General features: G+C 44.3%; 1 protein-coding gene across 2 annotated transcripts in view; it reads right to left on the bottom strand.

Annotated features, from left to right (window-relative positions):
- TWF1 (twinfilin actin binding protein 1) overlaps positions 1-14,872 on the bottom strand; it is a 50,944-nt gene that overhangs the window by 16,001 nt on the left and 20,071 nt on the right. Inside the window, exons 1-4 of one of the 2 annotated variants that reach the window (XM_069764732.1) lie at positions 5,991-6,122; positions 5,241-5,318; positions 876-1,054; positions 562-657 (exon numbers count right to left, since the gene is read on the bottom strand). In XM_069764732.1, coding sequence (XP_069620833.1) covers positions 562-657; positions 876-1,046 — 267 coding nt within the window. In that variant the 5' untranslated portion in view covers positions 1,047-1,054; positions 5,241-5,318; positions 5,991-6,122. Of the gene's footprint in view, positions 1-561; positions 658-875; positions 1,055-5,240; positions 5,319-5,990; positions 6,123-14,872 lie in introns of those variants that run through there. The other variant, XM_069764731.1, reaches the window with a different exon arrangement.

Here is a 14,872-nt window from a genome sequence, read left to right on the forward strand (position 1 = left end):
CGCTGGAGTGGTGCTTTAATAAAGTTAGTTTCATCTCCCAAAAATGCTGCAAAACCTATTTTTGTGGAGTCTCTGAACTTTCTTCATTGCTTTCTCAGATTCTCTTCTCCATTAGTCACCCGGTATAATGTGCACTGATACATAGGCTCACCCTTTCTTCTACAATCACCAGATCACACCGCTCACAGTATAGGATCATTCCTTATTGCAAATGAGACAGATGTCTGCTCCCTGGATTTAGGGATTATGATGCAGACTGCTGACCTGGATATTTAGCAATGTAACAAAAAGGGATGAAGGCTCCGCTCTGCTTCCTAACACTGGATCTGAATGCCCATCATGTTTAGGGGAGTGGATGGTTCAAAACTAAAAGGCAAATTTTACACAGATTTATAGTAAAAATGTAAACAGCGATCAATTTAAACTAGAGCAATAAGGATAAGCGGAAGGATTAAAAAAAAATTTACTTTGACAAGTCAGAAAAATCACACAGTGGCTCCAATAGGTCTATAATGAGAGCCTAGAAATACGCTCAATTATCTATCATTTTGTCACACTTACTTTAGTTGTTCCAAAAATTTCATCTTTTATGTGTCCACCTCCAAATTCCTTCTTCACAGTTGCCCTTGTTGCGGCATACAACATCTTTTGTCTTACCTGAATGTGTCCAAGAAAGTAAGATCATTATGACGATTGGATGAATTCTCAGCCTTTTAAGCATTAAAAAGGAATATTCTTTATGTGTAAGGTTCACACAAACATAATAAAAGAACAATGCAGTGAAAAGAAGGGAAAAAAACCTACAATTCAGGTTCATGGAAATTGGACCCAACTTCAAAAGGAAAATGACGGCGGTTTTGTATCAGCGCACTTACATGAGAGTAGTCTGGAGACCAGGCAATGAAGATCCACTCATAGCCCTGGGCATTCCGAGAATCCAGCCGGTACAAAATATAACATGGCTGCTTATCTTCCAACAGCGGCAGAACGAAGTCGTCATAGTCTTGGTCCCAGGAACCTGCTGGCTCTTCACTGGTGCTCACCATCAATTCCTCTGTGAACAATTTAAAGAACAAGACAGGTTAAAGAGAATTTGTCTCAAAGTTTTTGCTACCCCATCTGAGAAGAGCATGATATAGGGGCAGAGACCTAAATTCCAGCTATGTGTCACTTACTTGTCTCCTACAGTGGGTAAAAAAAAGGATTTAGTCAGCCACCAATTGTGCAAGTTCTCCCATTTAAAAAGATGAGAGAGGCCTGTATTTGACATCACAGGTAGACCACAACTATGAGAGTTAAATGAGAAAACAAATCTAGAAAATCACCTTGTTTGATTTGGCAAGATTTATTTTGCAAATTATGGTGGAAAAGAAGTATTTGGTCACCTAAAAACATGCAAGATTTCTGTCTCTCACATACCTGTAACTTCTTCTTTAAGGGGCTCCTATGTCCTCCATTCATTACCTTTAGTAATGGTACCTGTTTGAACCTATTATCATTATAAAAGACACCTGTCCACAACCTCAAACAGTCACACTCCAAACTCCACTATGGTGAAGACCAAAGAGCTGTCGAAGGACACCAGAAACAAAATTGTAGCCCTGCACCAGGCTGGGAAGACTAACTGCTTATCTACTGCAGATTCAGTGTGATGAAATCAACTGTGGGAGCAATAATAAGAAAAAGGAAGACATACAAGACCACTGATAATCTCCCTCGATCTGGGGCTCCACGCAAGATCTCAACCCGTGGGGTCAAAATGATCACAAGAACGGTGAGCAAAAATCCCAGAACCACACAGGGGGACCTAGTGAATAACCTGCATAGAGCTGGGACTACCGTAACAAAGGCTACCATCAATAACACACTACGCCACCTGGCACTCAGATCCTGCAGTGCCAGACGTGTCCCCCTGCTTAAGACAGTACATGTCCGGGCCAGTCTGAAGTTTGCTAGAGAGCATTTGGATTATCCAGAAGAGTATTGGGAGAATGTCATATGGTCTGATGAAACCAAAGTATAACTGTTTGGTAGAAACAAAACTCGTCGTGTTTGGAGGTGACAGAATGCTGAATTGCATCCAAAGAACACAACACCTACTGTGAAGCATGGGGGTGGCAACATCATGCTTTGGGGCTGTTTCTCTGCAAAGGTACCAGGACAAATGATCTGTGTACATGAAAGAATGAATGGGGCCATGTATCGTGAGATTTTGAGTGCAAACTTCATTCCATCAGCAAGGGCATTGAAGATGAAACGTGGATGGGTCTTTTCAGCATGATAATGATCCCAGGCACACTGCCGGGGCAACAAAGGAATGGCTTCGTAAGCATATGAAGGTGCTGGAGTGGCCTAGCCAGTCTCCAGATCTCAACCCCATAGAAAACCTTTGGAGGGAGTTTAAAGTCCGTGTTGCCCAGTAACAGGCCCAAAACATCACTGCTCTAGAGGAGATCTGCATGGAGGAATGGGCCAACATACCACCAACAGTTTGTGCCAACCTTGTGAAGACTTACAGAAAACGTTTGACCATTGTCATTGCCAAAAAGGATATATAACAAAATATTGAGATAAACTTGTGTTAATGACCAAGTACTTATTTTCCAGCATAATTTGCAAAATACATATTACCAGATCAGACAAGGTGATTTTCTGGATTTGTTTTTGTCATTTTGACTCATATTTGTGGTCTACATATGACGTCAATTACAGACCTCTCATCTTTTTAAGTGGGAGAACTTGCACAGTTGGTGGCTGACTAAATACTTTTCTTCCCCACTGTGTGCATTTTTGAAAACAGTTCTTTTTTTTTGCAGGTCTTTGTAGCTAGATCTGGTACAGCAGAGGTTGTCTGGAGCAATTTATTAGGACTTATATATATATACATACATACACTATCTGAACAGCCCGGCGTTGCCTGGGCATAGTAAATATCTGTTGCTAGTTATAGCACCTCACGTCTCTTATTTTCCCATCATGCCTCTCATTTTCTCCCTAACACCTCTCATTTTCTCCCTCACTCCTCTCATTCCCCCCTAACACTTGTCATTTCGACCTCACATCTGTCATTTTCCGATCACTCCACTATTTTCCCTCACTCCTCTCATTTTGCACTCACACCTTTTCATTTTCACCTCACACCCCTCATTTTCACCTCAGTATATACATGTTTGGCATCTCCCTTATATAAAGTATACACCTGTATGTCTTCTCTTGTATATAGTATATACCTGCTGTATGTCATCTCCTCCTGTATATAGTATATACGTGTGTCATCTCCTCCTGTATATAGTATATACTTGTGTGTCATCTCCTCCTGTATATAGTATATACTTGTGTGTCATCTGCTCCTGTATATAGTATATACGTGTGTCATCTTCTCCTGTATATAGTATATACGTGTGTCATCTTCTCCTGTATATAGTATATACCTGTGTGTCATCTCCTCCTGTACATAGTATATACCTGTGTGTCATCTCCTCCTGTATATAGTATATACCTGTGTGTCATCTCCTCCTGTATATAGCATATATCTGTGTGTCATCTCCTCCTGTATTAGACCGCGTTCACACGTTATTTGGTCAGTATTTTTACCTCAGTATTTGTAAGCTAAATTGGCAGCCTGATAAATCCCCAGCCAACAGGAAGCCCTACCCCCTGGCAGTATATATTAGCTCACACACACACAAAATAGGTCATGTGACTGACAGCTGCCGTATTTCCTATATGGTACATTTGTTGCTCTTGTAGTTTGTCTGCTTATTAATCAGATTTTTATTTTTGAAGGATAATACCAGACTTGTGTGTGTTTTAGGGCGAGTTTCATGTGTCAAGTTGTTTGTGGCGACATGCATGTAACGAAATGCCTGTAGCGACTTTTGTGAGATGAGTTTTGTGTGGCGACATGCGTGTAGCAACTTTTTGTGCATCGAGTTGCATGTGACAGGTTAGTGTAGCAAGTTGTGTGCAGCAAGATTTGCGCATGGCGAGTTTTATGTGTGGTGCGTTTTGAGTATGTGCAAGTTTTGTGTGAGGCAACTTTTGCATGTGTTGCAACTTTTGTGCATGTGGCAATTTTTCCGCGTGTGCAATTTTTCCACCTGTGGCGAGTTTTCCATGAGGTGAGTTTTGCACGTGTGGCGAGTTTTGCGTGAGCCTAGTTTTGCATGTGGCGAGTTTTGAGTGGCGACTTTTGTGTTTTGACTTTTACGTGGCGAGGTTGGTGTATGTGTGGTGAAATGTGTGCTAAGGGTGGTATATGCATTCAAGCACGTGGTAGTTTGTGGCGCCTTTTGTGTGTGTGTTCATATCCCTGTGTGTGGTGAGTATCCCACGTCGGGGCCCCATTTTAGCAACTGTACGGTATATACTCTTTGGCGCCATCGCTCTCATTCTTTAAGTCCCCCTTGTTCACATCTGGCAGCTGTCAATTTGCCTCCAACACTTTTCCTTTCACTTTTTCCCCATTATGTAGATAGGGGCAAAATTGTTTGGTGAATTAGAAAGCGCGGGGTTAAAATTTCACCTCACAACATAGCCTATGACGCTCTCGGGGTCCAGATGTGTGACTGCAAAATTTTGTGGCTGTAGCTGTGACGGTGCAGATGCCAATCCCGGACATACATACATACATACACACACACACATTCAGCTTTATATAGTAGATATACACATACACGCATACATGCATGCACAATACACAAGTCACCCAGAGAAAAAAAACAGCCACTGTTTACACAGCTGGGTGTGTTCAGAAAGCTGGTAAAATATGCACAATAGAATAAGGTTATTTGCCTCTGAAATTCTCTCTGAAGGGCTACTGTTCATTACAAGCACATTTTCCTTCCATAATCCTTTCCATTTTCATTACGCCTAGACAGTATTGGGGTATGCTCACATGTGGTGTTTTGCTACGTATTTTTGGCAGCGTACTTGGTGTTTAAAATACGCAGCGTTTTACAGTACCAGCATTATAAGATTTCTGAAAACTTATGTACACACAGCTGTTTCTCCTGCACGTATTTTGAGCTCTGCTGTGCTTTTTTTCCCCAAGTTGCAGCATGTCAATTTTCCGCATTTCTACAGCGCTTCTCGCCAATTCAAATGGGTAAAAAAAAACACAAGTAAACAAGCTGCAAATAAACACATAAAATTACAAAAACACGAGTATATTGTCACTTTCCTGCCACCAATCTGGAGCCAAGATGTGCTGTCCAAAGAAAATAAAGAGCATTACAAACCATCGTCAATGTCCAGTTTCAGTAGTCTGTATTTGCCATTTCTAGCCTTGGCAAAGGTCTCTTGAACATCTTCACTCGCTGTTGGTAAAAACAAATAGGTCAGAAGCTTGAGAATAACTAGAACACATTCAAAGTAGGTGAACAGGTAAAAGAGAAAGTGGCAGCACAAAGTAAGCGGTACAATTACCCCCTAAAGGGATATTCCCATCTTCATCGATCGGTATGGTTGGATAGAGCCTATAAAATTTACAGGTTATTAACGTTTTTGAGCCCCACATACATTAAGGTCAGCCCTATCCTCCAATACCGATGGGTTCGGATGACAATCTAATATGTATGGGGTTAATGGAGATTGGGCATTCAAATATCGGACTGCAGACCAATTCTCCAGGACATAAGCCACCGGCAGGGATGTTTGTCAGTGACTTTCTCGTAGAGAACACATAAGTGCTCAACCAGATGAACACGGTGTATAGAAAACTAGGTCAATATTCGGGCAAATGTATAGATTAAGCATTGTTCAGCTGACGGCAATGGAATATGTATGGAGGCCGTTAGCCATTCTTGTGTAATTAACACTTTTCTTTTGTTTACAGCTTGTTGCTTTGGCAACCCTCCACCACTGCCGATGTATGCTGCCCAGGTTACCTTTAATGTCATAATAGAACCACATTTCCTCCTCTGTAAAGATCACTTTTCAGTAGTCATTTCACAGGCAAGATTGCAATGAAAAATAGGTATTAAGCTTACCGTTAATTATGTTTCCAGGAGTCCATCCTGACAGCACCCTGGACGTCCTCCTCCCCTTGCTGGGACAGGAAACACACGAGTTTAAAAGGCCAAGTCCCACCCACAGTCCTCAGTGTTGTAACAAGAACCGCCTCAAGGAAATGCAGAAAAAATCTTTGTTTAATGGTAGCAAACATATCACATTATAACCAGGAACATATTACATCATATGCTAGGAATAGGTTACAAACATGCTAGAATACCATGCATCATATAATAATACAGGGAGGGAACTACCCGTGCTGTCAGGATGGACTCCTGGAAACATAATTAATGGTAAGCTTAATACCTATTTTCCAGGACGTCATCCTGACAGCACCCTGGAGAGTACCAAAGCACCTCCTCAGGGTGGGATAACCGCTTGGAGAACCTTTCTCCCAAATGCAGTATGCTGACCAGACAAAACATCAAGTTTATAGTGTTTGCAAAAGGTATTGGCACTAGCCCATGTCGCGGCCTTACAAATCTGTTCTAGAGAGGCACCTGCCCTCTCTGCCCAAGAAGTAGCTATCCCTCTAGTCGAATGTACATGGAGACCCTCCGGAGGAGAGAGCCCTTCAGATTGATAGGCCTCAGAGATCACAGACGTGATCCACCGAGCAATAGAGGCCTTAGAGGCCTTTTTACCCCTATTTTTGCCCCCATACAAAATGAATAGGTTTGGGTCGATGCGCCAAGTGTTGGTGGCTGCCAGGTAGTCAAGGACTGCTTGCCTGACATCCAGAGAATGAAGGACTTTTTCTTTAGCGTTAGCAGGGTTATTGCAGAAAGATGGTAACACAATCTCTTGATTTCTATTTTTAGATGTTCCTACTTTTGGAATAAAGGAGGGGTCGAGTTTAAGAATTATACAATCCTCTCTAATTTGAAGGTATGGGTCCCTAGTACACAGGGCCTGAATTTCCCCCACTCTTTTAGCCGTAGTCACTGCTACAAGAAACGCCGTTTTACGTGTAAGAATGGAAATGGGCATATTATCCACTGACGCATAGAGGTCTATGCAGAGAAATCTGAGGACCAAGTTAAGGTCCCAAGAAGGAGACATATGTCTGATAGTGGGGCGCAACCTCTGGGTAGCTCTGATGAATCTAACTATCCACGGGTGTGACGCTAGGGGATAGTCGAGGAAAGAACTAAGTGCCGAGATCTGCACCTTCAAAGTGCTTGGTTTAAGACCTTTGTCAAACCCAGCCTGCAAGAAATCTAAAATTCTGGGTAAGTCGGGAGTGCCTGCCGTAACCTCAGACCTGCCACCCTCCAGACAGAACCGTCTCCAAATTTTCAAGTAAATTGCTGACGTAACAGGCTTCCTACTAGACTTCATAGTAGATATTACTTGGCTTGATAGACCCTTAGCCTTCAAGATGGACCCTTCAGGATCCATGCCGAGAGATGGAGCTTCTCTGGGTTTGGGTGGAATACCGGACCCTGGTGGATTATATCCGCTCTGAGAGGGAGCTCTACTGGATTCTCGATTGCTAGCTCTAGTAGAAGGGAAAACCAACTCCTTCTTGGCCAGTATGGAACGATCAATATGACGAGAGCTCGATCCTCCTTGATCTTTCTGAGAACAGCCGGAACCAACGCCAGAGGGGGAAATGCATACGAGAGAGGTTCCGTCCAATCCTGGCTCAGAGCATCTATTCCTTCTGGAAGATCCCGCGGGTTCAGAGAGAAGAATTTTGAGACCTTTGAATTTCTCCTGCTTGCGAATAGGTCTATACAGGGGGTTCCCCAGCGAAGACATAAGTCCTGGAAGACGTCCTGGTTGAGTTCCCACTCTGTTGCAGACACCTCCCTTCTGCTGAGATAGTCCGCTATAACGTTCTGGGAGCCTTCTAGGTGAACCGCTGAAATAGAAAGGACCGATCTTTCTGCCCAACGAAATATCTTCTCTGTCAGTTCCTGAAGCGCATGGTGTTTCGCACCTCCTTGATGTTTCAGAAAAGAGACTGTTGTCACATTGTCGGACATTATCCTGACATGACGATTTTCCAGGATGTGTCGGTTCCTTCTCAAAGCTTCCCAGACCGCGTATAGTTCTTTGAAGTTGGAGGAGCTGTGGATGACGTCTTCCGGCCATCTCCCCTGAAGGATCCTGTCTTCTAGGTGAGCTCCCCAGCCCCAAGCGCTGGCATCTGTAGTAACTACTACGTATGGATCTGCGGACCATAATACTCCTTTTCTTAATTTCTCTGGCTTTGTCCACCAGAGGAGAGACCTTCTTACACAATGTGATAGGTGTAAAGTACTGTCCAGAGAAGACAGACTCCTGTCCCATCTGGAAAGAATCAATTTCTGTAGTGGTCTTGAATGGAACTGAGCCCATCTCACACACGGAATACAGGCCGTCATCAGGCCGAGGACTCGCATGGCCATCCTTGTCGTCACCCTGTGCTCCAGCAGGAGCCAAACCTGAGACTGCACTGCAATCAGCTTGGACTCGGGTAAGAGGGATATTCTGTTCCTTGAATCCAGACGTACTCCCAGAAACGTCTTCATGCACTCTGGAGTCAAATCGGATTTCCGCCAATTTATGACCCAACCAAGTTCTTCCATCACTGAAATAGTTCGGTTCCTGTGGTCTGATAGAATTTCTGGCGTTCTTGCCACCAGGAGAAAGTCGTCGAGATAAGGGATTATTCTGATCCCTTGATTTCTTAGGAAAGCGACAATCTCCGACACCAGTTTTGTGAAGATACGAGGTGCTGAGGCAAGACCAAATGGAAGGCACTGAAACTGGAAGTCACAGGTCCCGGACGGCAGGACTACCGCAAACCTCAGAAGCCTCTGAGAAGAAGGGTGGACGGGAACCTGATAATAGGCACGCTTTAGATCTAGAGTGCACATCACAGCATTCTGATCTATTAGGAGTATTGCCGAACGGATGGATTCCATACGAAACCTCTTGTACCTGACCCAGGCATTTAGAGGTTTCAGATTTATTATAGTGCGAGATTCGCCGGACGGTTTCATTATGGAAAAAAGGGAGGAGTAATGACCCAAGCCTATTTCCGGAGATGGTACCGGAACTATGACCTCTGAGGAGAGCATTTCCATCAGGTCTGTCAACATGGGAGAGTCTCGTGGTACTACCGTAGGACTGATGAATCTGTCTGGTGGGGGGGGAGTAGAGCTCTATACTGTAACCTTCTGAGATGGTCCGAAGGACCCACTGATTTTGAGTGATCCGAGCCCAATTGTGCGAAAATTGGCGGAGTCGACCCCCTATGAGACTGGCGTCATTGCGATTTAGATTTTGAGGAAGGGCTGAAGAAGAAACCTCTGTTTCTATTGCCCTGGCTACGGGAGCCCCTATAAGAGCCTCTACTGGATCTGCCTCCTCGAAACTCAGACTGCCTTCTGAAGGGGAATCCTCTCCGAAAGGACTGGGGCTTCTTAGATTTCTCCTCTGGAAACCCCTTCTTTTTGTCGGAGGCTGACTCCAAAATGGTATCCAGGGAGGGTCCAAAAACCCTTTCACCTGAGAAGGGAATTGAACAAAGTTTAGATTTGGAAGCATTATCCCCCGACCAGGACCTTAGCCAGACCGCCCTCCTAGCCGCGTTAGATAAGGAACTGCATCTGGCCGAAAACCTGACTGACTCAGCAGTCATATCAGACAGATAAGCCGTGGCAGATTTCATCATAGGGAGGGAATTTATGATTTCAGAACTCGGGGTCTTATTGGATAGGTGTTCCTCCAATTGACCCATCCATAGATACATAGACCGAGCCACCGAAGTAGCCGCTATATGTTTTTATTAGAGCCGCAGAAGATTCCCAGGCTCTTTTTAACAATATGTCGGCTTTCCTATCCATAGGATCACGCAAGTTTGATGAGTCCTCAAAAGGTATGGCCGTTTTCTTGGCCACCTTTGCCACAGGAACGTCAATTTTGGGAACTTCGTCCCATAGTTTTATGTCCTCCGGCTCATAAGGTAGACGAGCCTTAAAGTCCTTGGATAACACCAGCCGGCGTTCTGCCTCTTTCCATTCTTCCAGAATCATGGCCTTAATGTGCTCGCTAACCGGAAATACTGTCTGCTGACGTGACATAAGTCCACCAAACATCAAGTCCTGCCTGGTTTGTGGTTTAGATGTCTCCTCTATTTGCATAGTGCATCGCACCACCTGCACCAGATAATTTGTGTCTTCTGCCTGGAAGAGGTATTTTCTTTGGTAATCCTGGCTTCCTGACGGAAGCTCTCCCTCTTCCTCTGAGACGAAGTCCTCTGAGTTAGACTTGTCCTCAGAAGTAACCTCCTGTTCTCTTAAGTCCTGCTCCCGTCTGGCCCGCTTACGGGTGGGGATAGGACTGGATTTCTGCACCATGGTAGACAAAGAAGCTTGTACTTCTTCACGTATAAGGGATCTCATCTCAGCCAGCAATGTGGGTTGTTCGTCCCTTACGACCTTAGCTGTGCAGTCCCCACATAAAGATTTCCCATGGGAGTCCGGGAGCTTCATATTACAAAGGGGACATCTAACAGATTTCCCAGATGCCTTGCCGGATTTCTTAATCTGAACAGGAGGACCCGCGGGGTTTCCCTTATCCTTAAATGACATAAGAAGGGATAAGCACTGGGGTGAGCCTGCTTCTGCATATAGATAGGGGAACTTGCGCCATGCGCACTTACCCCCTCCTCGGTTGGAGTACTTGCTTCCATGATGAGGGTAGCAGGTCCCCGCAGCTCTCAGCGCCAGATCAGGAGCGCTTCTGCCGCTGTGCGATTCACTGCACGCTCTCCCCCGAGCATACAGCGTTACCGGAAGTAGCGGTAACGAAATGCCGACGGACCGGAAGTGACGCGTTCTGACGACTTCCTGCCGGGAGACGCCGTTCTGTATACCACGCTGCCCAGGATGGCCGCGCACCGCGTGGATAGCGTCCGCAGCCGAGAGCCTCCCACCGGGAGGAGCGGCTGCCACCAGGAGCTTCGTCCACTCCTGGTCTTTGGAGCAGAGGGACCCCCCAGCGGAGGGTTTCTGCCCTGAGCCTCTTGACAGGGGGAAGGGTATTGGCAAGCCGCACGATCCCCCTGAGCTCCGGTAAGTCCTGCGCAACTTCTCACTCGTGCGTCCCTTCCTTGCAGGGACAGGAAAAACACTGAGGACTGTGGGTGGGACTTGGCCTTTTAAACTCGTGTGTTTCCTGTCCCAGCAAGGGGAGGAGGACGTCCAGGGTGCTGTCAGGATGACGTCCTGGAAAGTATGGTAACCCCTCTCTCAGGCTGAGTTTCCACTTGGTTCTTCTTGTCAGATTAATGTGGTCTGCACTGTAGCTCTGGCATTATGTTTAGGGTCGTTGTCCTACTTGAAGGTGAACCTATGAGCCGGTCTAAAGTCTATATTAGGTTTTCTTCCAGGATTGCCCTGTATTTAGCTCCATCCATCTTCCCATCAACTCTGACCAGATTCCTTGTCCCTGCTTAAGAAAAGCATCCCCAAAGCATGATGCTGCCACCACCCTGTCTGACAGTGGGGATGGGGTTTTCGGGGTGATGTACATTGTTAGTTTTCCGCCACACATAGCGTCTTGCATTAGCCCAAAAAGTTCTATTTTGGTCTATGACCAGAGCGCCTTCTTCCACATGCTAGCTGTGTCTCCTACATACAGTGGGGCAAAAAAGTATTTAGTCAGTCAGCAATAGTGCAAGTTCCACCACTTAAAAAGATGAGAGGCGTCTGTAATTTACATCATAGGTAGACCTCAACTATGGGAGACAAACTGAGAAAAAAAAATCCAGAAAATCACATTGTCTGTTTTTTTAACATTTTATTTGCATATTATGGTGGAAAATAAGTATTTGGTCAGAAACAAAATTTCATCTCAATACTTTGTAATATATCCTTTGTTGGCAATGACAGAGGTCAAACGTTTTCTGTAAGTCTTCACAAGGTTGCCACACACTGTTGGTGGTATGTTGGCCCATTCCTCCATGCAGATCTCCTTTAGAGCAGTGATGTTTTTGGCTTTTCGCTTGGCAACACGGACTTTCAACTCCCTCCAAAGGTTTTCTATAGGGTTGAGATCTGGAGACTGGCTAGGCCACTCCAGGACCTTGAAATGCTTCTTACGAAGCCACTTTTTCGTTGCCCTGGCGGTGTGCTTTGGATCATTGTCATGTTGAAAGACCCAGCCACGTTTCATCTTCAATGCCCTTGCTGATGGAAGGAGGTTTGCACTCAAAATCTCACGATACATGGCCCCATTCATTCTTTCATGTACCCGGATCAGTCATCCTGGCCCCTTTGCAGAGAAACAGCCCCAAAGCATGATGTTTCCACCACCATGCTTTACAGTAGGTATGGTGTTTGATGGATGCAACTCGGTATTCTTTTTCCTCCAAACACGACAAGTTGTGTTTCTACCAAACAGTTCCAGTTTGGTTTCATCAGACCATAGGACATTCTCCCAAAACTCCTCTGGATCATCCAAATGCTCTCTAGCAAACTTCAGACGGGCCCGGACATGTACTGGTTTAAGCAGTGGGACACGTCTGGCACTGCAGGATCTGAGTCCATGGTGGCGTAGTGTGTTACTTATGGTAGGCCTTGTTACATTGGTCCCAGCTCTCTGCAGTTCATTCACTAGGTCCCCCGTGTGGTTCTGGGATTTTTGCTCACCGTTCTTGTGATCATTCTGACCCCACGGGGTGGGATTTTGCGTGGAGACCCAGATCGAGGGAGATTATCAGTGGTCTTGTATGTCTTCCATTTTCTAATTATTGCTCCCACTGTTGATTTCTTCACTCCAAGCTGGTTGACTATTGCAGATTCAGTCTTCCCAGCCTGGTGCAGGGCTACAATTTTGTTTCTGGTGTCCTTTGACAGCTCTTTGGTCTTCACCATAGTGGAGTTTGGAGTCAGACTGTTTGAGGGTGTGCACATGTGTCTTTTTATACTGATAACAAGTTTAAACAGGTGCCATTACTACAGGTAATGAGTGGAGGAAAGAGGAGACTCTTAAAGAAGAAGTTACAGGTCTGTGAGAGCCAGAAATCTTGATTGTTTGTTTCTGACCAAATACTTATTTTCCACCATAATATGCAAATAAATTGTTTAAAAAACAGACAATGTGATTTTCTGGATTTTTTTTTCTCAGTTTGTCTCCCATAGTTGAGGTCTACCTATGATGTAAATTACAGACGCCTCTCATCTTTTTAAGTGGTGGAACTTGCACTATTGCTGACTGACTAAATACTTTTTTGCCCCACTGTATTTCTTTTTTATATTCAACAAACAGGACTTACGGCTTGCTTTCAAACATAGCTTTCTTGCCACTCATCTATACAAGACTAGATTTGTGGCGTATACAACTAAGGCTACGGTCACACTCAGTATTTGGTCAGTATTTTACTTCAGTATTTGTAAGCCAAAACCAGGAGTGGAACAAATCAGAGGAAAAATATTATAGAAACATATGCACCACTTCTGTATTTATCACCCACTCCTGGTATTGGCTTACAAATTCTGTTAGTGTAACCGTAGCCTAATAGTTGTCCTGTGGACATATTTCGCCTGAGCTATGGACCTCTGCAGCTCCTCCAGTGACCATGGACCTCTTGGCTGGTTCTCCAATTAGTACTCTCTTTGCTTGGGGTGCCAGTTTAGATCCATTTCATTCATTTTTGGATGATGGATTGAACACTGCGCCATGAAATGTTTAGAGCTTGGGCTATTTATTTTATAACCTAACCGTGCTTTATTCTTTTCCACAACTTTATCCATGACCTTTCTGGTGTGCTCCTTGGTTTTCCTCATGCTTTTTGCTCCCTAATATTCTAAAAAGAAACTCTGAGGCCTTTACAGAATAGCTGTAGTTATACAGAGAATAAATTACACATAGGTACAATCAATTTACTAATTATGTGACTTCTGGAGACAATTGGTCACTCAGGATTTTATTTAGGGGTATCAGACTACAAGGGGCTGAATAAATTCTCAGCATAATTTTCAGATTTTTATGAATACTTTTTCAAGGCACTGTAAATTCCTATGGCCCATGTCCTACTGCAAAGAAAATCTCTGAAGTGCTGCCACAGCAGCAGCTATGGCAAAAATGGCTGTCCTCATAATCATGCAAAGCCAATTACGGATTAAACCAGTTGCCTGATAAGACACAGAAGGCTATAGAAACTGTAAACTTTGTCTTTTTTTTATAAGGGTAAGGGAAAAGTGTGCGGGCTAGTTAAGGCATCATCCAAGTACATATCAACATACAATAATGGTATAACTGCAGAACGGACATTACAGTGGAGTTGCAGCAGCCTGTATTTTCATGGTGAATTTTCTGCGCTAAATCCCCACATGTAGATATAACCTACAAGTCGAACATCTGAAAAATTGAGGTTTGTGTCACTCGATTACACAAGTATGCTCAGCATTGGAGAAGACATTGCAAGTAAACGGTCTGCAAACGTCCCATATTACAGTAGCACTGGCAATCACGAACATACAATATACTCACTAGCCAGGTGCAGTAGCGCAACATTGGTACAAAGTCCTCAACCGACTTCCTCTGTTCAGCTTGCCAAGTGTGAATGATGGCAAGTCAGTTCAACTTCTTAACCCTTTATGACTGAGCTTCTCCAATACATAACCGTTAGCTTAGGACTTCACCTTCATACACAACATATGACAGGTAGTTTACCCAAATACATGTAAGTATATATGCTATAGGTCTTTTGATGTAATATGTTCTTACAGTTTAGCAAAGTAGTGTTTGGACTAGTTAAAACCTAGCCGTCCCTTAGACATAAATAGCCATAATCACCTTAGCATCTACCAACAGGTCAACGAGACCTGTCATAAGAGTAATATCAAGAGGATTCTCTCTA

The sequence above is a fragment of the Ranitomeya imitator genome, chromosome 4, assembly GCF_032444005.1.
Source record: "Ranitomeya imitator isolate aRanImi1 chromosome 4, aRanImi1.pri, whole genome shotgun sequence".
Lineage (NCBI taxonomy): Eukaryota > Metazoa > Chordata > Amphibia > Anura > Dendrobatidae > Ranitomeya > Ranitomeya imitator.